Source organism: Ursus americanus, chromosome 33, assembly GCF_024610735.1.
Source record: "Ursus americanus isolate L20-20 chromosome 33, mUrsAme1.1.p, whole genome shotgun sequence".
NCBI lineage: Eukaryota > Metazoa > Chordata > Mammalia > Carnivora > Ursidae > Ursus > Ursus americanus.
Window position 1 is genome coordinate 7,386,069 of NC_142159.1, and position 26,557 is coordinate 7,412,625.

General features: G+C 53.4%; 1 protein-coding gene and 1 pseudogene across 1 annotated transcript; both read right to left on the minus strand.

The window, feature by feature from the left end:
• Positions 1–134: 134 nt before the first annotated feature.
• On the minus strand, positions 135–10,127 carry HCRTR1 (hypocretin receptor 1). Its single transcript, XM_045782256.2, has 7 exons — positions 9,876–10,127; positions 9,480–9,658; positions 8,150–8,393; positions 7,604–7,719; positions 5,983–6,209; positions 4,789–4,910; positions 135–3,031 (listed from the first exon to the last, which is right to left on the minus strand). The coding sequence occupies exons 1-7, from the start codon at positions 10,078–10,080 to the stop codon at positions 2,841–2,843; spliced, it is 1,284 nt and encodes a 427-aa protein (XP_045638212.2). The 5' UTR covers positions 10,081–10,127; the 3' UTR covers positions 135–2,840.
• Positions 10,128–20,317: 10,190 nt separating this feature from the next.
• Positions 20,318–20,639, minus strand: LOC123782428 (large ribosomal subunit protein eL27 pseudogene; annotated as a pseudogene).
• Positions 20,640–26,557: the final 5,918 nt, after the last annotated feature.

Consider the following 26,557-nt stretch of genomic DNA (forward strand, 5'->3'; position numbering starts at 1 on the left):
ACCTTCCCAGCTGCAGGTTCATTGGTGCGATTTGCGCGTCCTTTCAGCCACTCATTTCTTCTTCGTTCAGCGAACGTGTACGTACACGCCGTACTCCAGGAAGAAGCGTCTTGGGGGACAGGCCCACACGGCGCTGGTCCCATTTACCGGGGTGGAGCTGAAGGGCAGGGGCCAGGTTCATGTGTTTTATCGCTGCTTTAGGGCTGGCGCTCTGACTACAGGCACCACCCCGGACCTCACAGCTGGCCTTTCGATTATCTCAGGCCCTAGTTTTATCTTCCAGACAAGCTGCATTTATTAAGTCATAACTTTCCCCCCATTTTTATTAAGCACAGACATCTGTCCTTGCTAGCTGGATCTTGAGATCAGCGTGATAACCAGTCTACACCAAATGTCTGTAGTGAGCTGACAGAATTTCATTCAAAAGCCAAGACAGCAGACATTCTGGTTTGTTGGGAGGCCTTATCACAGGCCATGGTGTGATGATCCTTTTGCTCTTGGGGATGAAGAAAGCCCTGGTCCCTGCAGAGGGTGGTAGGAAGCAGCTCAGTGAGGCCCTGCAGGTCTATTGGGCTTGGCTGGTTCAGCCCTTTTGTCCTCTGGGCTGCTGGCGTGCGAGAATGCTAGCACCAACTTAGGTGGAACCCAGTTCCCAAGGCCAACCTCCACTCATGGCTAGAATCCTCTCCGTTGCCCCGTTGTGAGTCCCGCCTCTGCCTGCCAGCCTCCAGTGACAGCTCAGTGCCCTTCCAGGAAGCAGGCTTCCTCTTTGACTAGCAGACACTTCTTCCTGATGAGATTCCAAATCCTGCCACCTTGAAAACCACCCACAGACTACGGTTTTCTCTCGGGCCACCCAGAAGCTCTATCACCCCTTCGTGCCTGCCACACCTCTAGATACCTGGAACCTGCCACCATGTTTCCCCGAGGCCTCGCTTCCCTGGGCTGGGTAGTCCCAGGTTCTTCTGCAACTCTTCCCTGAGCATTGCTCACCTTGGCGTCCTCGTCCTCTGAATTTTCTCCAGTTTATCTGAACCTCCCAAAGTGGAGGCCTCGGGCCCACCGTTGGACTGGATTCAGCCAGCAGTGAAGAGTAGAATGGAGGCCATTAGAGGAAGCTTCTGTGGTCTGCTCCAACAAGCGGACAAGTGTCTACTGAAACCTGTCTCTATAGAATGGTGCCAAGCACCGTGTCAGCCCTGTGCTCAGCCAGGGCTCCTTAGCCCCCGACCCAGGTTGGTCCTTGTGGGTATGGCTGGTTCTGAGCTTGGCAGCCAGCTTTCACAACATCGTTCTGCACACAGCACCTCCAAGCCTGGCTACACGAAACTTTGCAAACAACTTTGGATCGCAAGGCCAGCGGGAGTGAAGAAGGAGCGGGGCAGCCCAGGCCACTGGCAGCAGCCGCACATCTGTGGGCCCGGCCACAAGCACTGGGTTGTGAGTCATCCAGAGAGCAGATGACATACTTAGACCATACCTTCCACCTGCTCTGGGAACAGTGATGTCTAAGCAGAGGGGCGCTTAAGCATTTCTAGGCTGGGCCCCCAGCATGGCCATGGTTTTGCCCCATTTTTTGACGGGGGAGGTCAGAGGGAGCCTGGAGCTCCATTAATCAAGTGAAGCAGAGCCGGTGGCGCGCACGGCCCAGCTGGCCCCTGCCAGATGTCTCCGCCCTCAGCGGAGCCCTGCTTGAGACTGCTCTCCACTTCCTGCTCTGGCAACGGGGAGCAGGGCCTCTGGCGGCCCTCTAATCATCTTGGTGGCAGACGGAGCACGTCTGTGGCTTTCTCTTTTTATCCTGTGAGTTCATAGAAAATAAATGCAAGCCTGATTTCCAAGAAGGTGGAGATGACAGTAAATAAGTCTGTTAACCCTGCTGCCAACCCCCCGCATCTCCCTTACCTCCCATAGGCCACTGGGCCCATAAGCAGACAGATGTGTCAAGGACCCAGGTCCTGGGCATCCGAAGATTGGCCCCTCCTGCGGCAGCACCGCTTGTGCTCTGAAGCCTGGCTGGGAGCCCGTCTGGGATCCAGTGTGTTGGGGGCGGGGCGGGGGGGGCTGGGGGCGTAGTCAGTAGATACTAACATCCCAGTGCTGCCTGGTCTTCTCCCCCTCCCCAAGCTTCCCCACCTTCTCTCGCCTCACCTAAGCAGCACAGATTTTGTGCAATGACAAGGAAAGGGAACATTCAGTGCCAGGCTTTTAATTACAATTGCTTCAGGCTGCTGGCCTCCATGCCAAATGGCCACACGGAGAGTGTTCTATCACACCAGAAAGCCAACAGGGTCCAGTCTGTGGTGCAGCCGGCACCCGGTGAGGATGGGGCTGTGTGCCTACCAGGGAAAGGCTGGACCCAGATTAGGTCACGTGGGCCTCAGAACAGCTGGGCTGGGGCTGGAGCTGGAGCCACTGGGCCAGATGGAACTGCCCGCTGGGACCTGTGCAGCAGACTCCAGGGAAGGCCTGTAATTGGGTGGGAGAGGGATCTTTGGGAGGAAGGCCAAGCTGCGGAAGGATGATGGGGATGGATGATACCGTGGGGCACAGCCACGCGAGAGGAATATGATAATCCTGTCCACGATACTTCACAGTCTGCAAAGAGCTTTCCACTTTCTCGAGCATGCTTAATCCTCCCATCAATCCTGCTTAGGAGACAGGGCTCAGAGAAGGGAAGTCACTTGCCCAGAGTTAAACAGGCAGAAAACCAGGTCTGCAGCCCGGGCCTCCCACTGCATCCAGCAGTCTCCACGAGGAGGTGGGTCCCCCAGGAGCCAGGGGAGCAGCCCAGGCAGAAAGCAGGTTGCACCCCCTGGAGCTACCAGGGTGGCCCTCACTCAGGGCAACACTGTGGTGACACTGGTGAGCACCACATGCTCGGGGACTTTGGAGACGGAGCACCGGCTGTGCAAGGACAAGGACTTGTGGCTGGCGGAGGAGCGGGGGCTGCGGGCCTTCGGAGAGCCGCAGGGACCCAGGCCAGGCAGGCAGCAGGAGAAGGCAGCCTTAAACTGCTCCCGGAATTTGCCTTATTGGAGACAGAAGACACAGCCATGAGGAGACGGATGAAGCAGGAAGGGCCTTGGGCCCAGGGACACCCACGCAGCTCCAGCCAAGCTGCCGGTGAGGGGGTGGGCGGGCAGAGTAGAGCTGGGAAGGAGAAAGCCCCAAGGCGACCTCGGCATCGCCAGGGAGAGTGAGGACAGAGGCCCCGGAGCAGTTCCCAAGGAGAAATGCAATTTTCATCTGATTCCTTGACTGTGCTCTGGCTCTGAGCCTGGCTCGAAATATGGTATCTGGCTCGGGGGCCTGGGGCCATCGCTGCCCTCCTTGGCGGGTAGGTGGAGGGGCTCGGACTCACTCCGCTATGGCTAGGCTTTCCCCACCTGCGCCCCACAGTGACGGGAAGGACAGCAGCAGCCTGCATGAGGCACCGAGCTGGGCACCTCTGCCTTGCCCCCCCACACCCCTCCCCTGCTGGTCCCAGCACCCTGAGAGGCTGGCATCCTTTATCCTCGCTTTGCAGGTGAGACGCACAGAGGTGCGGCGACTTGCCCAAGGTCACCCAGCCAGAAGTCAGGCCCGGTTCTCATTCCAGAGCCCTTCTCTCAAAGGGGAGGACAGAGTTGGGAGGAAGGGACTACCGTAGCCAGCTCGGTCAGCCAAAGGACAGCGAGGAAACAGATTGCGTCTGGAGCAGAAAACTCCTCGACCCCACTTCATCAGCCAGCAAGCCTCTCTGCGGCCCCAGCGGAGGGCCAGGCACACAGTAGGTGCTCAGTAAACGGAGGGGAGACAGGAATGCCTGGCAGGAAGTCTGCCTGCCGCCTCTGTTGCAGCCCTTAGCTCTTCTGCTCCCGCCCCCCACCCCCACCCCGAGCTGGAGACTGCCAGCTCGCCTTCGGAGAGCAATTCTTGAGTCTCACTGAGGGTCATGATAGGGATCCACGGCCCCTCCTTCTTCAGCCTTTTCCCAAAGATTACTGTTCCCAGGCCTGAGCAGGCATCTGGACCAGTTCGTTAGGCCTAGTTCTGGAGCCAGAGATCTAGTGAGCCGCACCTCTGCTGAGCCCAGGTGGGTCCGAGGGTGGAGGTATTACCCCCCGGAGACTGGGAGGTTGGGGGAGGAGGTGCAGACAGTGGGGCAGCAGAGGGGGGAGGGCTGGGGTGGGGTTAGGGGACCAGGGATGCCCGGACTTCCAGAGAGGGGAACAAGAAGGCTAGTATGGGAGGCTGGTGGATCCAGGGACAGCCCCCCATGTTCCGGCCACTCTGCCAGTCCGTGTCCAGCTGGGCATGGGGAAGCCCTTCCCCGGCCCTGGGCTGCCTCTGCTGGCGACCCTCCCTTGTCTGGCTGACTGGGTTATGCAGTCATCCTCTCAGGCTTGGGCCCTCTTCCCATAGGCCTGGCTCCCCCTGGAGCCTGTGTTGGCCAGACTGGGGGTCCTGCTGTGCAGGCACCAGGGGGAGGGGGGGAAGCTGGCCTAGCCCCTTCCTTTCGCACCCACTCACTGGTCTGCATGATCTGCACCAGCGGATCCTGGGTGCCGGTCAGCTGTTTTTGGCGACTTTGGGGAGTGTGGCCTGCCTCCCACTCAGACCAGGGCTCCTGGGCAGGGCCAGGCCTTCCCCGAATGGGAGTTCTCAGAGCCAGCTCAAGAGCCCAAGGCGGGAGCAGGGCCGTCCTCTCCTGCCATCCCTTTATTCACCTGGGTTGGGGGTGGGCAGACTGTGGTCCCGAGGACGGCTGCCACCCTCGTCGCCCTGCCTCCCCGGCCCGCTCACCGCTGAGGAAGTTGTAGATAATGGGGTTGGCAGCGCTGTTGGCATACACCAGCCAGTGGGAGAAGGTGAAGCAGGCGTAGACGGCTTCTCGGTCGCTGGCTTGGCGGAACATCCCGAACACCCTAGGACCAGAGCGAGGACAGTCAGAAATGGGGTAGGCGTGCGTGTCTGTGATCCTGTTTATGTTGGGCGAGAGTCACCATCCTTATCTAAAAGACAGGAAAGCCAAGGCTCAGAAAGGGAAAGTGAGTCGGCCAAGGTCACACAGCTCACGAGTGGCTATCGAGTGCAAGAGTTCCCACTGCCCCTCCTGTCCCACCAGGTGGCCCGTTCCCGGGCCTTTAGGTCTGAGGTCCTGAGCAGAGAGTTTGCCCAGGGTGGGTGTCGGGACAGGGACCAGGGTTCATCTGCTCAGTCACCGGGATCAGATCCCCTGGGACCCGTCACCCACTTCCTCACCCACCCTCACGGCAATGTGACGAGTCAAGCAAGCAAGACATCATCCATTGTTCAGCTAGGGAGGTGCAGGAAGTGGAGTGACATGCTCGAGGTCACAGGAAGTGATCCAGGAAGTGGCCACGCACAAGCTCACATTGGGATTGTCTCATGACACAGCCCGCTGCTCTTTCCCGGCGCCCCTCTCTTGCTGAGCCCCTGTCCCCTCCGCTTCCAGTGCTATTCCTCCAGACACCCGCAGGCCTTCCTTCAGGTCCCTGCCAAATGTCATTGCCTCTGATGAGCCTTTTTTTTTTTTAAACGATTGTATCTTAAAAAAAGATTAAAAAATAAATGCACAAAACCCCACTCACCCCTGTCACCGTCACTCTCTGTCCTCTTTCCCTGTTTTATTTGTCTTCGTAGCAGTACCCCGGCCTGCCAGGACGGTGGAGACTTACTTCTCGGTCCCGCTAGACGTCGCCTCCACGAAGGCAAAGGCGGACACTTTGTCCCGTGCGCGAGGTCACGGTGCTCCCACCCCCCTGCGAGCTGAGGGTTGAGTGAATGGATGGAGGGATTTTCACAACACCCCCGCAGGCCACAACTGGCATTATTCACAGTTTACGGGGCAAGAAATCGAGGCTGGGAGGCTCAGAGAAGAGAAACGGCCTGCCCCACGGCTACTCGGGGGTGGGTACTGGAGCCCGGTTTTCCCCCAAAGCAGAGAGGCCACCGGCTCCCCCCGCACACGCTCACCTCTTGAGGACGTTGAGGACACTGATGGGCAGGTAGCAGAAGGCAAAGACCAGCAGCACCACCATCAGCATCTTGGCCGTCTTCCTCCGCGCCCGCGTCTGCTTCACCTCAGCCAGGAAGGCCCGGGCCCGGGGCGGGGGCTCTGCGCTCAGGCCCTGGCCCTGCTCGGCCGACTGGTCCAAGGGCCGCTTCCAGTTCCGCACCAGGGCCGACGCGGTGCCAGGGATCTGTCGGGCACACGCGGAGAGGGCAGCGGTGGGTGGAGGTGGGCCAAGGGAAGGCACCTAATATTCACGAGGAAGGCCAAGACCCTGGACAGTGAACACTGCGCTTGAATTTCCCACGAGCTCGTGCCTTCGGGGAAGGTGTTACCGGCCCTTAGTTTCAGATGAAGGAACCGACCCTCGGAGAGGCAGGAGACTCGAACATCCTCCCAAGCGGCCCATCCATCCTCCTCAGGCCATCGCTTCCCGTTGTGGGAGTAGGGGTGCGGGGTGGGCTGGGCCCCCCAGCCCGGCCTGTGCCTGGCACTGGGGAGGCCTGGGCAAGGAGCGAGCAGGTGAGCAGGTGAGCCGCACGGAATGGCCTGGGCCTCGGAGCACAGTCCCTGCCTAGGTCCCTGCCTAGTTCCCTGCCCAGAAAGCTAGGATGGTTCTGGGCTTCCGGAGCAGCCACAGACATCCTTGAAGCCTCTCACCCCACTGGATGCCTGGGTCACCCCCCAAAAGAGGGGCATGGGGCTAGAGTTGAGGAAAAGTAGGGTCTAGGGCCAACTCAGCCACTCCTGTGCTGTGTGAGCTCGTTCAACTCACTTCCCTTCTCTGAGCCTTGGCCTTCTTGTCTGTCAGAGAAGGATAGTGAGTGACTCTTGCCATCTTGACTTGGGGGGCTGTCAGGGGCAGGTGGCAGGTGTTGGTGGACGGCAGGCTGGTCACACTCTGGTCTGCATCCTCTTCTTGCCCAGGCACGGGACCCAGAACTTAGGCCCCCTAGTGCCCGGAACCTCTGAGCATTCCGCTCCACCCCCATCCCGCCCCACCCTGAACCCGCTGTTGGTCGGTCCGTAACAGAGGCCAGCAGGCAGCCCCAGAACCAGAAAGGCTCTGCCACCTGTCAGCTGTGGCAGGTTGGCGGCCCTTACTCAGCATTTGCGGAGGGGCTACTACTGCGTCCTCGGTTCGATTGTTGTGAAGACGTTGTGAGCAAAGTGCCGAATTTGGCAAAAACACAGAGGCGCTGTTGTGCTGCTGACCTGAGCACTGGAATGTTACTGGTCTTCTCCTGGCAGGCTGAGGGACCTGGGAGAAGTGGCTTTGCCTCTCTGGTCTCGTTTTCTCCTATGTTAAGTTGGGGATGATCGGAGGCGAGACTAGCTGGGGGTCCGTGGTACAAAGAACGGCAGCCGCTGGTGTCAGAATGGTGGTTAGACACGAGATTCCGAAACCAGCATGAGTTCCTGCTCGGTTCCAGGGTAGGCCCCAGCGCTTTGGCCTTGACTTTGACTTGTCCCTGGGCCTTGCCTCTTTCTGGTGGCAGCCGGGATGGCAGGTTCTGTCTGTTCCCTCAGACTCGGACCCCTTTCCCCTCCCAGCCCAGACAGTGACACCAGAGTGGGCCTCACCTGGCGGCCCCAGAGCTTGCGGAAAATCTGGAAATAGGCCATGGCCATGAGGCCCAGCGGGGCCAGGTAGGTGACAATGAAGAAACAACTGTGGTAGATCTTGGGATAGAGGTCATCTGCAGGGGTCAAGAGATACGAGGTCAAGAGGTAATCCCCTTCTGGGAGCCTCCAGCCTGTTCTGCTTAGCAAGGCCACCCTGCCCCACCTAGAGCCATAGACTGGGCCTCTTACAGACACCGTGGCAGAGAGACCCTGGAGTCGCCCATCCTGGGGGGGGTCCATCCTGGGGGAGCCCTAGCAGATGTCTAGACTAGAGGACATACCCACCCTGGAGGTATCTTTGCTAGATGCTTGCTCTATGGCATCCATCAAGGGGTTACCCACCCTGGGAGGGTACCCCATAGAAGTCTGCTCCAAGGGTGTCCTTTTGGGAGATGGCCACCCCAGGAGTGCCCACCCCAGAAGCGCACTGACAGATGTCTGTCCTAGGGGTACGGGTCCCAGAAGTGCCCGCAAGGGATGCCTGCTCGAGGCTCCCCCTATTACCTGCCCAGTGTTCATCACAGACGGAGAAGAGCCGGGTGCGGTTGGCTAGCTCCGGCAGCACGCTGCTGCACTCCATGACGGCAGCCTGGGGCACCATGACAGCCAACGACACAGCCCAGATCCCCAGGATGGAGCCGCGGGCACGCCGGGCGGTGCTCTTGAATAACAGCGGGTGGCAGATGGCGTACCAGCGGTCCAGGGCGATGAAGCTGAGAGTCAGCACTGCTACTGACACGGACACGGCCTGCCCCGTGGGGACACAGCGTCAGTCCTCTTCGGGGCCGCCCACAGACATGCGGTGAGTGATGGGGCTCAGAGTCCCGAAATGCCAGGCTGCCAGGTGCGGTGCAAATCCTGCCCGCACCACTTACGGGCTGTGTGGGTTTGGGCAAATCACTCAACCTCTCTGAGCCTCATCTGCAGAATGGGATTATGTCCTCCGCCTGGCGGGATTCTTGTGAGAATCAATGAGATCATGGATGGAAAATGTCCAGGTCAAGACCTGGCACATAGTGGGTGCTTCCCTACTAAGAGTAATAACTTACGCCTATGGGACCTACTACGTGCCAGGCACTGTCCTCATTATCCTCCAGACAACCCCACGTTACAAATGAGGAGGCACAGAAAGGTTAAATAACTTGCCTAAAGTGCATTTGCTCCCCACCCTGTCTTTATTATCACATCTCCAGGGTTAATCCTTTGAATGGAAAATCTTAAAACAATGGAAATCCAAGAAGCATTTCTTTCCGCCCAGGGATGCCATCCCTTCCTGGGGCTGTGAGGAAAGAGCCTCCCTCCGGGAGAGACCTGAGCCTAGGAACAGAGGCGGAAGTGCATGCTGCCCCCTGGGAGCGCCCCCTGCCCTCTGGGGTCCAGGGAGAGGGTCTAGGGCTGCAGCTGGGGGGCCATTCTGGCCCGTGGCCAGCCCTCTTTCCACCCTCCCAACCCCATCTGGACATCCTGATTCCCACCGCTGGGGGAGGGAAGGGCCCGGCCGGGGGCGGAACCAGGGAGCAGGCTCAGCGTGCATTTGTGTCCGTCACCGTGGGCTGCGTCTCTCTCCTCGCCATGTGCCCAGGCACCTGGAGGTGACTGTACGTGTGTCCAAGGGCTGTGTGCACGTGGGCCTGTGGGTGTGACCAGGAGGGGATCTCTGTTTGAGTGTGTGGAGCTGTGTCTGTGTCCTCTAGGGTCAGGCCTCACGGCCTGGCCTTGCTGACAGTAGAGCATGACACGGCAGAGGAACCGAGCCACCGTGTCCCGAGGTCTGTGCAAGGCCGTGGTTTTTGTACTTGGGGTGACAGATGGACGGCGTCTGGGTGCAGCTCACCTGTAGATAGGGGATGACCTTGCAGAGGGCATGACCGAAGAGCCAGGACTCAGTGATGTCCACCAGCAGGCTGGCCGGGAGGCAGATGGCCGTCACCAACACGTCAGCCAGGGACAGGTTGACGATGAAGTAGTTGGTGACCGTCCTCATGTGGTGGTTCCTCCACACGGCCAGGCAGACTGCAGGGCAGGGCGGAGGTGGGAAGATGAGAAGGAGGTGAAGCCATGGGCAGAGCCATGCCCGCCCTCACAAGTGAGTCTCTTCCGCCACGCTCCCCCACCCCGCGTGCCACCCAGCCAAGGGGAGGTCGGGGAGGGGGATAGAGAGGAGCCAGGCCCAGGACACCTTCCAGTCCCCAGGGGAGGTCCGCAGCACCACAGGGACCTAAACACCTACCCAGCGTGTTGCCCACCAGGGCCACAAGGAACACAGCCACGTAGGCAGCGATGAGGACCCACTCATACTGCTTCGGGTACAGATAATCGCGCCACAGGTAGCGCAAGAACTCGTCCTCGTAGTCGGGAGGCACCAGTGATGGTGACAGTTCCCCACCGCCACTGGGGGTCCCAGTCTGGGCCCCTGGGGTGGCCGAGGGCTCCATGAGCTCAGGCGCTGCTGATGCCACGGGGCCTCCTGGGCCCGGCAGGGGGAGGGGAGCCCAGACCAGGCCTCAGCCCACTTCCCTCGCACGCAGGTCTCTGGGGTCCCAGCCCCAAACCTCCTGAAGGAAGGAGGGGAGGAAGGAAGAAAGAACATTAGGAGCGTGCCAGGCAATTTGCATATAAACTCCCTCAGTTCTCATAGTGCTTTTAGTGACGGTGACGGTGAGCCGGAAATCGGTGGAGAAAGACAGATGTGGCTTGCATCTCAATTCCATGCAGGTTGCTCTTGGCTACCTCACGTCTCCCCTTTCAGCCTCGGTTTCCCCATCTTCCCACATCCAAAGGGGTAATAACTGTGCCTACCTCACAGGGCCGCGGTGAGGCATGATGAGCTCTATTGTGTGCCAAGTGCTTTACCCAGACACTGGCAAGGGGAGCCGGCTTCAGGGCCGACTCTGGTTACCATTAAAGAACCCTGTTTTGCGGAAGCTCAGAGACGTTGAGCCCCTTGCTTAAGGTCACAAAGCTACTCTGCCGGGTCTGTCTGAAACCAGGAAACACCACAGGTTTGCCAGGGGAAGCCAGCCCAATTGCAAATGTTCTCTCCTGAGTCAGTTCACAGGCCTGAATTTTTGGTTGAAAAAAAAACGGTCAAGGGAGGCATTAGAGACCCAGGTCCCGCCCGCCAGACCTGGACCCTCCCCAGTAGGACACACAGTGCGGCAAGGGTGACGGAAGGAACTGACGACCTCCCTGCAAGAGAGGAGAGCCCAGGCCCAGCGGCCAGGCCCCTCGGACCCCCGATCATCCCCACTTGGATCCCGCGGCCGCGATGCGCCCCGACGGCCGCCAGGAGTCGCTGGGCCGGCGCGCAGGCCGCTTTCTCCATTCATAAATCGGCCTCGCTCCCCGCCCCTCCTCGCTCGCTCAGACCCCTCCTTCCCGCGGCTGGGCAGGGACGACCCCGGACGTGTGTAGGAGGGTTGCCTGTCCCTGGAGACCACTGAGGGAGGGCGAGGGGTCTCCTTCATACCCCCTCCAAGTGCCGACGGACCCGATCCCTCAGCGGGACCTCCCTACACCTCGGGGATTTGTGGGGGGCTGCGGGAAAAAGGTGGAGGAACGAGGGCGCTGGGGGTTCTGCAGAAGCCTGCCGGGAGGAGGGCAGAGCCTCCTGGAGACCCTGCCTTCCAGCACCCAGGTTATGCCCCGAGACTCTTGGCTCCCGCCGAGGGTCCTTTGGAACCCCCACCCCGGGCCTGGGAGGGGTCCCCCAAGCCCCGCACCTGTTGGCTCCGGGACCCCGGCGTCCTCGGCTGCTGTTCCCCGGACCTTGCACCGGGGACTCCGCCTCCCAGCCCCGAAGGCCGGGCTCCAGGGGCCCGGGCCGGGGGAGGGGTCCGGGGCAGCCCCCTCCCAAGGCTGCGCTGCCTGGGCTCGCTCGGCTGGGCGCGAGCCGCGGCTCCAACGCGGGCTGTGGCTGTGCGCTGGCTCCGCCGGGCTGCGCGCCGCGGGGAGGGGGGGAGCCGAGCGGGAGGGGCCGGCGGGGAGGCGAGCCCCCAGCCGGTCTCCGCTTCGTGTCGCCCAGCCCGAGACCGGGAGGGCGGGGGAAACGCTCATTCCTCCTCGCTTGCCAGTTCAGGCTTCCATCCCACCTCCATTCATGCGTCCATCCGTTCATTCATACGTTCGCGTTCACTCGGCATTCATGCCTCCGCTCGCTCGGCGTTCAGAGCGCACCTACTGTGTGCTGGCGGGCCCTGGGCAGCTCCGGAGGGCCGCAGCGCAGAGGGGAATCCCAGCTCCACCTCTCCTCGCGGCCTCACCAGCTGACGAGGATGATGGCACAGGTACGGGTCACAGGGGTGCTTGCACCGCCCGGCTGGCCCATCTCCCAGCCCCCGTTCTCTCTGCCCCCAATCCTTTCCCTTCATACCTGCTTTCCCCCCTCCCAAGATGGATGGTAAATGGGGGCAGGAAGTGGGGAGCCAGAGGGGCTGGCTAATTCAACAAACATTGACTAAGCTGTGTGCCAGGCAAAGAGCTAGAATAAGAGGGCTGTTGCTCGTATAGGCCCCCGTGCGTGATCCCACTTAATCTTCCGGCCAGGCCAGGGAGGCAGTCGCTATTGCCCCCATTTTCCAGAAGAGGACACTGGGCTCGCATGGTTCAGGAACTTGCCCAAGGCCACATAGCAGATGCAGAGCAGGGATTCCGGTCTGTGACCCTCTCCAGGTATACCCACATCCTTGCCAGAGAGAGGCACTTGGTCCTCCAGACACGCCCAGGCTGGCCGGAGGCAGGAGGCTCACAGCCCAGCAAGCGCACTATGGCACGAGGAGAGCTGGGAAATGGCCCAGAAGGACAGATTGATTCAGCCAGGGCATCAGGACAGACTTCCTAGAGCAGGAACACAGGGACCTGAAAAATGAGGAGGTAGCCTTGCAAGGGGGATTGAGATAGCCGCAGAGAAGGTTCCGGGTCGAGGAAACAGCAGGTGTGAAGGTAGGGACGTTGGGCTCTCCAGAAACCACAGGGAGGTGACAAGCGACCCCCTGGGCATCAGGCAGCTACCGTGGCTGTGCCCGCCTCAGGACAGGACCTTCCTAGCTCCTCAGATCCCACCATCCTCGCTCACCCTCAGAGACTCACAGTCCTTCCCTCCTGGGAGGTGATTCCTGAGATGTAACTTCTGTCTTCTCTGTGGCGGCCGAAGCCCTTTCTCGGAGGAGCTGGAGATGGGCCATTAAGCACAGAGTTGTGGGAGCGGAGCTGGGGTAACACGGCGGACAGGGCAGTGCCCTTCTTCGGGAGGGGGAACCGAAGCTGATCCTGAGGCACAGCTCTGCCCCCGGGCAGGATGGGTGATGGGTCACAGCCTCCCTGTGCTTCCGGGGCTCTACCCTGCCTGCCTGGGGCACCGGCGGAGGGAGGCGAGCGAATGAGGGGACTCGAGAGAGAGTGCCTGGCGTGTGTGCACACGTGTGTGCGCGTGTGTGCGTGTGTGTGACGGCACAGGCGCATGTGTGTATATGTTTTTCTCTATTTAGAAGTAAGGGCTCTGAGTGTGTGTCTGGAGAATCTGATGTGTGATGGTGTGTGTGTGTGTGTCTCTGAGTGTGCATGCGAGCAGAGCACAGGCTCTGGGTTGATGACTGAGGCTCACCCTGAGTGGGCTGTGTCTGTATGGGGCTTACTTTGTGTACACTGCTGTTTGTGCACACAAGGAGTGTGTGTGTGTGTGTGTGTGTGTGTGTGTGTGTGTGTAGAGGGTGTCTGTCTCTCTGTGTGTGAATGTGTGGTTTCTGTGCGTATGTGGGACTTGGTATGTCTGCCCCCACAGCGATGACTCATCTAATCCCCCACACTCGCCCCCCCAGCTGGAGCTGCGACTGTCTGCTATGTCAGGGCTGGGGAGGGGGCCGCAGCACAGGGTGGGATGGCGGGCAGACCGTGTGGGGACACTCGAGGGACAGCCACAGCAAACGAGGTGAGGCTGCTAATGCGACAGGGGCAGCCCCACGTGTGTCTGCGTAGACAGTGGGCGCCAGCGGAGCCCAGCCCAGAGCTCAGGATGCCATAGTCCAGGGCCTCCCAGATGCCCTGGGTTGGAGGGAGCAAGGGGCTCCCCAGGCCCCCCAAACCATTATACATGGGGTGCCCGTGTCTGTATGGGGGAGGAGTCATGGCTGAGAATTCAGTTTCACGGAGCCAGTCCCATCTCCCCGTAAGAGGGGTCCCAGTGACCAACTCCCCCTTAGTCCTTCGGTGCCCCAGAGATGGCTGCTCTCCAAGACAAAGAATCAGGAGGGGTTCCTTCGATCCTAGGCAACTGATATTTCTTTCTATCAGACCTGGCCAGGGAGGAGGCTCTGGGCCCCCAGGACCCTCTGGTCCTGAGCCTGGCTTCCTCATTCACGGCCTGAGGGTAAGAGGCCAGTTGTTGGGTCTGGGTAGATGCTCAGAGAAAACCCTGGGATCCCAGGAGGGGCCGGTGATGTTCTGGAAGAGCACAATGGGCTGCGGTGGTTTGGTCCTTGAGCCCAACAGCACTGGTCTCTGGGAGCTCCTGGCAAAGCACCAGTGCCCAGGGGAGACATCCAGGGACCTCATGTCATCCATCTCCAGGCTGGGCACTCAGCCCTGGCATCTCCTCGGGCCAGGAAGGCCCAGCCTGAAGTCTTTGCTTTGCCTGAGCTGTCCGTCAACTGCTGACCACATGACCTCTTTCCTGGAACCAGTCAGCCCCGGCCATGTTGATCTAATCCCGAACCTCCGAGCCCCAGGTCCCTGTCACATCCATCTTTTAAGTGCGATCCCCGGGCACTGGCCCCAGGTGCTGCCTCCCCCTCCCTCCCAATTCCAGTGTGACTTACAGTAACCTCTGTCAGGCTAGGACTAGAATAATCAAAACATAATTGGGTTTTCAACTTGCTAATGCTGCCACAGTCCTAGGCTGTGCATGGGAACGCTCTGAGCGGGGCAGAGGTGACTTTTAGAAGAACAGAAACCAGAAAGCAAGCAGAGGGGTGCAGAGGGGTGAGGGGCAGGCCAGCAGGGGCTGGGTTGTGGCTCCAGAGTGGGGGCCTCTGAGGGCTGAGTCTGGCACTAAGGTCCTCGGGCCCAACAGCACTGGCCTCTGGAAGTTCCTAGCAAAGGGAGGGACCCGGGAAGCTCATGTCCTCTGTTTCCAGGCCAGGTGCTCAGTCTTCGTGTCTCTTCTCCTCAGGAAGGGCAGGCCCTCCTTCAGGGTGTGGGCGGCTTGGAGGGGATGGACGTCCCTGAGAGAGCAGGGGACCAGGTCCCAGAGCCAGGCATCCTTGGTGGCTTCACAAGCTGCTGAGTATCTTCAAGCTGGGGCAGGGGCCAGAGGGAAGGGGCTGGAGACAGCAGCCTCTGCTCACTCACTCATATATTCACTCAACAAACACTGACCGAGAGTAAGCTGCAAGAGAGGGGCCCTGATGCTTAGTCTGGGGAGACCCCCACGTGAACAGACAGGCAGGGGCCATCATATGCATTAGAGCGGGAGCTCGTGGCGTCGGGGGACAGGATAGGACCGGGACTGACAGTGATAGCGCATGTGAGCCCGGAGATCACTGCCCCCCTCCCAGTCTGTGGAGTGTTGTATTGAACTGTGGTCAGAAGCACAGGCTTTGGGGCCAGAAGGACCTGGCTCAGACTCCCAGCTCTGCTGCGTCCTGCTGTGTGATCTGGGACTAGTCACTTCACTTCTGTGATAGGCTGGATGGTGGCCCCCAAGAAAGTCCACATTCTCATCCTGGGAACTGGTGACAGGCTACCCGGCGAAAGGGACTTTGCAGATGGGACTAAATTCGGGCTCTTGAGATGGGGAAATTATCCTGGGTTATGCAGGTGGGCCCGATATAATCACAAGGGGCCTTGTAATAAGGAGACAGGAGGGACAGAAAGAGCAGGTGCGATGACAGAGCAGAGGTGGGAGGTGATGCCAGGGCTGCAAGAGGCCACAGCTCAGGAAGATGGGCGGGCTCTGGAAACCGGCAAAGAACAGATTCTCCCCTAGAGCCTCCAGAAGGGATTCACCTTACCAATTCCTTTTGTTGCCCCATTGGACTCATTTTGGACTTCTAACCTCTAGAAATGGGGCAAGAAAAAAAAAACCGCGTTGTTTTCAGACCTTAGATTCTCAGTGATCTGTATAGCAGCTGCGAGAAACTAACACAACCTCTCTGGGCCTCGCTGCACTGGTTGTAAGATGAGACCAACAGGAACTTTGCCCTGCAGAGTTGTGTAAGGATGTGCTGCGGGCAGGCAGGGGTACAGAGCAGCCGTTGCTGGGCACCAGCAAAACAGAGACTCACACATTCATACACACCCATCCTTAGAACTAATTTGATATTTCAAAAAACCAGAGCGATCATCATGGAAATCTTTGTCAGACGTCCTTATGCTTATCTTGTCAATTGGTATTTTTCTTTGGAGTCACGTATTAGTGCAGGAGGCTGCTAATGAACTGAAATCCTAAAATTATAAATTATATTAGTTATAAGCAATGATCATGATAAATGTGCTGCTGTGGTTATTTTGACAGAGGAACACACAAAGGGAAGGAAAAGAAGGAGAAACCTGATATTTCTAGGAGGTGTGTGTGTGTGTGTGTGTGTGTGTAGACTGGATGGTTTTGTTTTGTTTAATTACAATCTGAATCACCAGACATTGGAGGAAAATCTTTAACAGGATTGAGAAAGACCAAGATAAACAGAAAAACCTTCCATAGGCAACTTAGGCTGGGCGTTGAGGGTTGAATAGGAGTTCACAGATGGGCTTGAGTGGGACATGCTGGGCAGGAGTGGGAGAGAGAGAAGGGTTGAGATTCCAGGAAGAGGGGATAACATGAGCAAAGGTGAGGGGTAGACATGGCCAAAGGTCTGTTCAGAAATAGAAAGGTGGGCGAAGGGCTGGCCTGAATCTAGGCTGAGGAGCTTGGACTCCATCTCAAAGGCAGTGGGGTCCCTGAAGGGTTTAAGCAAGGTTGTGATATGCACTGATGGCATCCCCGCCCTCCAACTTAAATACATTTGAAATGAATAAAAAGTACTTGTAATTTTTTTGGTAATAGATTCAAACCACCCAGAATAAAATAGAGTAAAATCATTATTTTAAATTCGGTAGAGTAGCTATTGACTTCAGTATTAGAGTAGAGCCACTGTAACAAAGACTCCCAAATGACAATGCTTTAGAAAGATGGAAGTTTCATTTTCTCTGCAGGCCATCCAGGGCTGGTCAGGTGGCTCTGCAATCATTGGGAAGCCAGAGTTCTGCCGGGGGTAGAAGAATATCGTGGTCGTGAGCACAGGTCCTAGTGCCAGGTTTAAATTAGGGGGCTGCCACTTATGAGCTGCTGTGTGCCCCGGGCCTGCTGCTTCATTTCGTTGTGCTTGAGTTTCGCCACCTGTAAAATGGGGGATAATACAGCACCCATCTGAGGGAGGGGGCGTAATGTTCCCCCAAAGATGTGTGTGTCCTAATCCCTAGAAATTGTGCATGTTAACTTATACGGCAAAAAAGACTTCGCAGAAGTGATTCAGTGAAGATTCTTGAGATGGGGATATTATCCTGGACTGCTCTGGTGGGCCCGATGTAAGCACAAGGGTCCTTAGAAGAAGGAAGCAGGAGGGGCGCCTGGGTGGCTCAGTCGGTTAAGCATTCGACTTCTTGGTTTCGGCTCAGGTCAGGATCTCAGGCTTGTGAGATCGAACCTGGCATCGGGCTCCTCGCTCAGTGCGGAATCTGCTTGAGATTCTCTGTCTCTCCCTCTCCCCCTCCCCCTGCTCACACACTCTCTAAATAAATAAATAAATAAATAAATAAATAAATAAATAAAGGCAGGAAATCGAAAGAGTAATTAGAGATGGGATGATGGAATGAGAGACTGTAGTGACATGAAAAAGGGACCAAGAGCCAAGGAATGCAGGTGCTACTGGAAGCTGAAAATACAAGGAAATAAATCCTCCCCTGAGTCTCCAGAAAGAAGTAGTCAAGCCAACACATTGATTTTAAACTTCTGAACCCCAGAACTGTAAGCAGATACGTTTGTGTCCTTCCGAGACACTGAGTTTCTCGTCTTCTGCTACTGCCGCAGAGGAAACGAATACACATCCTTGTTAGGTGAGAGTTCATATATGCAAAGCACTTAGAGAACTGCCCGACACAGAGTTAGAGTGTGTGTGTGTGTGTGTGTGTGTGTGTGTGTGTGTGTGTGTGTGTATTAGGTATTACTGTTTATGGCAAAAGTCTTGGCCTGGCTCAGAGAAGGCACACCCGTGTTCCAGCTGGTGGAGAGGCACGCTTTTTCTTTTCGCATCCACTTGGCCTGAATTTGGTCACCCGATCCCACGTGGCTGCAAGGGAGCCTGGGGAATAGATTGTTTCTCTGGGTTGCCATGTGCCCAGTGAAACGCAAGGGTTCTAGAAGCAAGGGCAGGAGGGGGGGTGGATACCGAACGAACAACGTCTGGCACTGCGCCCGACTCTGAAAGATGAGACGTTTAGCCGAGGTACCTCCCCTCCAGAGTCTGGTTAGATACCCATTTTCAGCTCTTCTTTCTTCTGCCATTAATTTTATGAGATATCTCCTGACTCCCGCTGCACAAGATGGGACATCCTTTATCACACTTGCCCTCCCTCCTCCTAAATCTTCTTGCTAAACCGCTACACTTGAATCTCGTTCTGTATCCACAGTGAACGTGTTTTTGTGTGTGTTGTCCCTCTCTGAATTTCATAAATTGAAAATCAATAAAATATATTTTTTAAAGATTTTATTTATTCATTCGACAGAGAGAGAGACAGCCAGCGAGAGAGGGAACACAAGCAGGGGGAGTGGGAGAGGAAGAAGCAGGCTCCCAGCGGAGAAGCCTGATGTGGGGCTCGATCCCAGAACGCGGGGACCACGCCCTGAGCCGAAGGCAGACGCTTAACGACTGCGCCACCCAGGCGCCCCGAAAATCAATAATATATTTTTTAAAAATATTATGATTATGTAAACATTATTCTCAGCAGCGCTGACTAGCACCGGGGGCCCATAGAGAAAGAACTATAATCTTATGATTTAAATGCTGCCTGAAGGGAAATGCTCCAGGCTTCAAGTTAATGTATTTTCCTACACTCCCTCAATATCCCAAGTCATGTTATATTTTAATTCGCTTCCTATTTGGACTTATACGAGTTTTGGTTCGCCTGGAGTTTCTTTTTTTTTTTTTTTAAGATTTTTTATTTATTTATGTGACAGGGAGACAGGCAGCGAGAGAGGGAACACAAGCAGGGGGAGTGGGAGAGGAAGAAGCAGGCTCCCAGCGGAGGAGCCCGATGTGGGACTCGATCCCAGGACGCCGGGATCACGCCCTGAGCCGAAGGCAGATGCTTTAACGACCGACCGCGCTACCCAGGCGCCCCTCTCCTGGAGTTTCTAATTGCTTTTCTCTTTTCTTCTTGAGGAAAGAAACACATGCCTTTTTAGTCAGGTCATTAAAATCTCCCGGCTTCTCAATTACATTATTTGTTGAATGAAGCCCATTTTCTTCTCGAAGACACTTTTCTCCAAACCCTCTGACTTCCTGTTCTAATTTTGACTGATGGCTTTATGGACCTCTGGTATTTCTATTCATTACACTTGTGGGGCAGTTCTCCTGTTGGGTGAATCTGGTCTCTCTTGGGTTTTGTCTCTGTTTTGCTGGAGTATATCTTCAAATAACATTTTTAAAGGGGGTGCATGGACGGAAAGCCTTCCGAATCTTTGCATGTCTGAAGATGTTTTCCATTTGTCCTTACTCTTCCTGAGTGGGGAGATCAATCGGCAGGGTTCATTTGAGGGCATGCGGAAAGGGGGCAGGCAGGCAAGCAGGCCCCCAGGTTCCCACCCTGGGCCAACACAAGGAGGGGTTTACTCCAGACACCAACGCTCTGAGTAGGATTCCAGTCCTTTTAAAAAAGATCACTCAATTGCTTTAGAAAGTGGTTGTCTCGGGGCGCCTGGGTGGCACAGCGGTTAAGCGTCTGCCTTCGGCTCAGGGCGTGATCCCGGCGTTATGGGATCGAGCCCCACGTCAGGCTCCTCTGCTATGAGCCTGCTTCTTCCTCTCCCACTCCCCCTGCTTGTGTTCCCTCTCTCACTGGCTGTCTCTATCTCTGTCAAATAAATAAATAAAAATCTAAAAAAAAAAAAAAAAGAAAGTGGTTGTCTCTTACTTTTTTTTTTTATTATTAGAGAAGGGGATGGGCAGAGGGAAAGGGAGAGAGAGAATCCCAAGCAGGCTCCACGCCCAGCACAGAGCCTGATGTGGGCCTCGATCTCACAACCCTGGGATCATGGACCTTGAGATCATGACCTGAGCCGAAATCAAGAGTCAGACACTTAACCGTCTGAGCCACCCAGGCGCCCCTCTCACTTTTTAATCTCTCCCTTCTTTGTATGTTCCCGACGTGTATGTTTTTGCAAGGGATTGCTAGTGGCCGATGCTGGCTTGTTATTCATTAAACAAACCTTTCCTTGAATTATTTCCTAACTTTGGTTATTCTCACACACCATCTCAATTTTCTGCCATATCTTAGTACCTGTATTAATATTTACTCTGTTTTTTTTTTTTTTTTGGTATTTTTAATGACTGAAACAAAACAGATCTAACACTGCAGCTTCTGGAAGAATCATTTATTCTTGCCAGTCTTGTACCTCTCCTCGAACTTGACCTTGGCCTCTTGTCAGGCCTTGCATTTAAGAGCACGGTCTCTGAAAACATCTTTATTGATGACAGTTTTGTCCAGGGAGATATCCACAGAGTACTTTGTGGGCACGAAGTCGCTGTGGTTATAAACCTTCACAAAAGCCTTGATCTCTGACCTCTTGACGTTTTTCTTCTTGCCCATGGCAGCTGTCACTTTGCGGGGTTAGCGGTCCATTCCAGCCACCAGAGCATGGCTGTAGGGATGGTCTGAGGTGCCATCTGCAATGTTCTTCACAATGACCGAAGAAGTGTCTGGCCAGGACCAGCATCACCTCCCCCGGTTTCATGAACTTGCCCATCTCAAGCCTACGGCAGAAAGAATATTTACTTACGGTATTATTTTTATTTAAATAACCTATATTAGACCTACGCTATGGCTGGCAAATGGCACATTTGATGTTCTGGCTGTACCTCTTGCTGTTTGTAATTACACAGTTATATTTTCTAATCTCTATACATCATTCTTAAGATAACAGAGATTTATTTGTCACCAAATAGCGTCCGCAGCAATGGTGCATGCGCCATGCTTTGCAAAATGTTTCTCTCATAAATTACTGTGTTGTTTACCGGCCAATCAATTGCCTGAGCTTCCTGCCAGTTTGGGCCTCCAAGGGGGTCTCCTTTCAATAGTCGCTCTCCTCCTTGGTCTTATTCTGACATGCTGGGAATAAAATAAAAGAGTAATTATTATTGATGATGTAAAGTGATGACTGCTTAGGGCGGGAGCTGCAGGACCTGCTCATTGAGCCTCTGTCACCGCCTATGGGAGCAGGTGGCCGGGCCCTCCTCCCACAGGGAGTGGCTCACAGTCTCAGTCCTGGCTGCCGCGTCCACTCGGGGTGGCATGTGGCAGTAATAATCCAGTATCTTGGGCTCAGGTACGTATTCAGAGAACAGACAGTCCATATATTTCCAAATGGCTCCAAAAAGTAGAAAAAGAGAGGCCACTACCCATTGCATTTTATGCGGCTAGTAGCACCTTAATATTCAACTTAGACAAGGAAGCTTGAGACAAAAAGAGCTCAGGTCAATCTCAATTATGGACACAGATCCAAATATCCTAAACAGAAAGCTGTCAAACCAGATACAGCAACATACTTAACAATGCATAATGACCAAGTTGGCTTTGTGCCAGAAATGCAAGAATATTTCAACATTAGAAAATTACTATTAGAAAATTATTATTTCAAGCCTCAGGGGCCTTGATGGTTCAGTCAGTTAAGCATCAGACTCTTGGTTTCGGCTCAGATCATGATCTCAGGGTCATGATATCAAGCCCAGTGTGGGGCTCTCAGCGTGGAATCCGCTCGAGATTCTTTCCCTTCCTCCCTCTGCCTGCCCCTCTGTTCCTCCCCTCTGCTCACTCGTGTTCTCTCTCTCTCTTAAATAAATAAATAAATAAATAAATAAAATCTTTTTTAAAAAAAGAAAATTATTGTTTTTTAAGATTTGTTTACTTTAGAGAGAGAAAGTGAACGGGGGCAGAGGAAGAAGGAGAGAGAGAATCTTAAGCAGACTCTGCTTGAGCACGGAGCCTGACGTGGGGCTCAATGCAGGGCTGATCCCCCCACCCTGAGATCATGACCCCAGCAGAAACCAACAGTTGGACGCTTAATGGACTGAGCCACCCAGGTGCCCTTATTATTTTAAGTCTCAACATTAACAGATTAAAACACAGAAAAATCCTACAATCCCACAACAGATGGAGAAAGTACATTTGATAAAATTAAGCAGTTTATAAAAGTTCTTGGCAAACTAGGACGAGGAGGGAACTTCCTTAATGTGATACGTTGGTAAAGGGTATCTTTCTAGAACTTGCAGTCAATGTACCACTTAATGATAAAACTTAAAGAATTTCCTTTAAAGTGAAAAACCTAAAAAGGCTATTCACTACCTCGGTTTCTGTTCAAAGCCACCCTGGACTCCTTGGCCTGTGCAATAAGGGAAACAAAGGGGAGTAAAGGGTACAAACCGTTGGAAAGGAAGAAACAAAATGGTCATTATATATTTGTAGAGCATGTGATTGTCCACCTAGAAAATCAAAGAGATTCTACGGGCAAGCTATTAAAATGATTGAGCCCTTTCATGTTGAGAGACAATTTTCCACGGGTCAGATGCCTTTCTGGATGTTTTGCAAACAGAGACACTAACTGCCCTTTTGTTTGGGACTCTCTTGTTTTGGGGGCGAGGGGGGCTGGGGACCATCTCTTCAAGGATGTTTATATCAACCGTCTTTGGAACATAGAGTAAATATCTCCCTCCGGAGCAGAAGGCAGACTTGCTTATTGTCCAGTGTATTGAAGACGATGTCTCCTGCTGCCGCAAAGAGCTCAGGGTTCTTCAGTGAATGTGCAAACCTGCTGATCGCATGTGCAGCACGGCAGTGGGACCGGGGGAGCCAGAGGAGCCGCTGGCCCAAACGTGAGACACGTGCTTCTCGCTGAGCCATGAAGTCCTTTGTCTCTGACCCAGAAGTCTCGTGTCTTCTGCGGCATCCCGGATACTGTGGTAGCTAAGAGTCTGATTGGGGTAAAACGCCAGGCCCTTTACATTCTCAATGGTTCAGCCATCTCACATCTAAACACCCATGACAGGGGCACCTGGGTGGCACAGCGGTTAAGCATTTGCCTTCAGCTCAGGGCGTGATCCCGGCGTTATGGGATCGAGCCCCACATCAGGCTCCTCCGCTAGGAGCCTGCTTCTTCCTCTCCCACTCCCCCTGCTTGTGTTCCCTCTCTCGCTGGCTGTCTCTATCTCTGTGAAATAAATAAATAAATAAAATCTTTAAATAAATAAATAAACACCCACGACAGACCAAAAGTGCTATTTATAAATGGTACCACTAATAAAGGCACAAAAAACCCTCAAGTGCCTATGAATAAATCTAAGAGATGTTTTATAGAGACAATTAGAAGGCTCGATGGATGGTCGTTCAGGACATGGAGAAATGGAGAGGTATAACTTGCTTGTAGAAAGAGGGGCTCGACTGTAAAGACGTGAATTCCCCCAAAGTAATCTATAAAGTTATTTCAATGTCAAAGGGTTAAACAAAGTGTTTTTTAAATTAGTATTTTTGGAAACATTATCTTAAAGTCATATGAAAGAACAGCCAAGGGTAGCCAAGCAACTTTGAAGAAAACGAACACAGTGAGGAGAATCACCCTTCAGATGTCAGGACTTACACAACTAAAGTAACTGAGACAGGGAGGTACTGGCAGAGGGATGTACAAATAAACAAATGGGGCCGAATTGAGAGCACAGAGGAGAGGTGTGCAAACTGAAGGTTCGACATAAATCAGAGGTGGCATTTTAACCAGTTCTCTTTTTTTTTTTTAATCTTTATTTTTTGTAAGTAGGCTCCACATCCATTGTGGAGCCCAACACGGGGCTTGAACTCACGACCCTGAGATTAAGACCTGAGCTGAAATCAAGAGTCAGATGTTTAACCAACTGAGTCACCCAGGCGCCCCTAAACCAGTTCCTTTTATGGGGCACCTGGCCAGCTCAGTCGATAAAGCATACAACTCTTGACCTGAGGGTCATGAGTTCAAGTCCCACGTTGGGTGTAGAGATTACTTAAAAAAAAATACTTAAACCAGTTCCTTCCAATAAATGGTGGTGCGAAAATTGGTTTTCCGTGTGGAAAAAAGGAGAATTGCACTCCTGTATCACTCTGATCACCAAAGTCAGTGCAGAGGGATACTAAATATGAAAAAGAAAGCTTTTTTTTTTTAAAGATTTTATTTATTTGACAGAGAGAGACAGCCAGCGAGAGAGGGAACACAAGCAGGGGGAGTGGGAGAGGGAGAAGCAGGCTCATAGCGGAGGAGCCTGATGTGGGGCTCGATCCTATCACGCCGGGATCACGCCCTGAGTGGAAGGCAGACGTTTAACCGCTGTGCCACCCAGGTGCCCCGAAAAAGAAAATTTTTAAATAAAAATCTTTTCTCGACCTCATGATATGAAGATTTCTTAACCAAGTTTAAGAAGCATAAACCATAAAGAAAATACTGATAGAATTTGACTACATTGAAGTTCCAAAGTATTGCATGGCAAAAATAAGATAAACAAAACCCAATGCACAAGGCTGGGAGAAGATACACGTATAATGAACACAACAGACGAAGGATTGGTATCCAGGCTGCATCACGAAGTTCTACAGATCAATAAAAAGATTACAAACGACTCAACAGGAAAACAAGCATAAGATATAAACAGGTAAACAATACGAATATATGTGAAATGAAGTTTAACCCTACTTGTAATTTTTGGAATGCAAATTAAAACAAGATGGAACTTTAGACTTCAAGTTGGTAACACAAACAACATTTCCAGCCCGACTATATTAAGTGCTGAGGACTATTGTAGAACAATGGGCCCTCTTGTTAATGCTAAAGAGAGTTTCAGTTATAACCACTTTGGAAAAGCAATCTGGCAAAATCTAGTAAAGTCCAGCATGCACATACTCTCCAACCTAGCAATTCAATTCCAGAAATAAATCCCACCTCTTGACAAGTACAAGAATGTTCATTACAACACCATGTAGAGTGGAAAATTGGAAACAACAGAATAATGTACAAGTCAATCTCGTTAGAGCTACAAAGTAGGCAGTTAAGAAGAATGCACTGGAGAGATATATATTGATTGACAGGCTGCCCCTAACATTCATGAGGCCCAGGGCAGGGGTAATCTGGGGGCTGAGGACACTCTTCTGCTCTCTTCCTGCTCTGGGTCTGGCCTACGCCGTCAGGAACTCAAGCACACACACTTGTGGACACGTCAGCCTGTTTGTCCCTCCCACAACTGCCACCGGGCCGGCCCTTGGGATTAGGGTAGGTACGGCTGTGTGGTCACCGCAGGAAGAAAACTCTAGGGAAATCACTGCTCTGGCCTTGGAAAGAGGCTCTCGGCCCTGGGGGCAGAGGAATTCCAAGATTCAAGGGGTCCCAGCTGCCCGAGTCTAAGAGAGGTGCTGCGGGTTAACACAGACGAGCCTCACACGTGATCTGGTACAAAAAAGGCAGAGACATGCAGTATACGAGGCATGATATGAAGCTTTAAAGCAGGCGAAACAGTACTATCGACCGCTCAAGGGTATGCGCAGAAGGAGCAAAGTTATAAAAGCGTGCATGGGGGCGCCTGGGTGGCTCAGTCATTAAGCATCTGCCTTTGGCTCAGGGCGTGATCCCGGTGTTCTGGGATCGAGCCCCATGTCAGGCTCTTCTCCGCTGGGAGCCTGCTTCTTCCTCTCCCACTCCCCCTGCTTGCGTTCCCTCTCTTGCTGGCTGTCTCTATCTCTGTCGAATAAATAAATAAAATCTTAAAAAAAAAAAAAAAGAAATGATGAAGATGAGAGCAAAACTTAAAAAAACAGAAAAAATATACAACTGAGAGAATTAACGAAGCCAAAAGTGAGTTCTTTGAAAAGATTAATAAAATAGTTAAACCTCTGAGGCATATATATACATATATATACATATATATATATATATATATATATATATATGTATATATATAGAAAGGCTCAAGTAATTAAATACTAAGAATGAAAGGGATATGATCACTACAGATCCAGGAGAGATTTAAAAGAACAATCTGAACAACTATTTCTTTAACGTTATGTTTTATTTCTCATTTCCATTCCTTGTCAGTTTCGATCGGTTATATTCTATAGATACTTATCCACTGCAACTTCATTTTCCAATTTATTTGTACAAAATTGTTTCTTATAGTGAAAAAAAGTCTTTCTCTAGTTAACTCCCTCTTTTCATTATTTATTCGGGCCTTTTCTCTTCTTCATCAGTCCTGCTACAAATGTATCTGTTTTATTAGTAAGTTGCTTTATCGATCATCTGTGTTGGTTCTTTGTTTTCTGTTTTATTGATTTTTTTCTCTTATCTTTATTATTTCCTGCTATTGGAGGAGGCATTATGTGGTCTTTCTCTGGCATCCTAAATTGAATGTTCAAGTCACTAATGTGCTATCTTTATTAAGGTGCAATCTTTAATACAGGCGTTTAAGAGGACACACATCCCCTCAAGGATTGTCTTAGCTGCACTGAAATTTCAAAATGTAATGCTTTCATTGTCAGCCAGTTCTTATATTTTGTATTTTTTCTTTGTCCCATTAAATATTTGGAGGTTTGATTTTAATTTTCAGGCATAAGTTTACCTTTTTGTTGTCGTTTTCTCATTTCAGGGGATTGTGGTCGTAGAAA

Coding starts and splice junctions, on each gene's coding strand:
- HCRTR1 (XM_045782256.2), bottom strand. CDS start 10,080: ATGGAGCCCTCGGCCACCCCAGGGGCCCAGACTGGGACCCCCAGTGGC. Junction 7,720..8,149: donor CTGTGATGAACACTGGGCAG/GTAATAGGGGGA, acceptor TGACCCCTGCAG/ATGACCTCTATCCCAAGATC. Junction 4,911..5,982: donor GTCCTCAACGTCCTCAAGAG/GTGAGCGTGTGC, acceptor CTCTGGTCCTAG/GGTGTTCGGGATGTTCCGCC.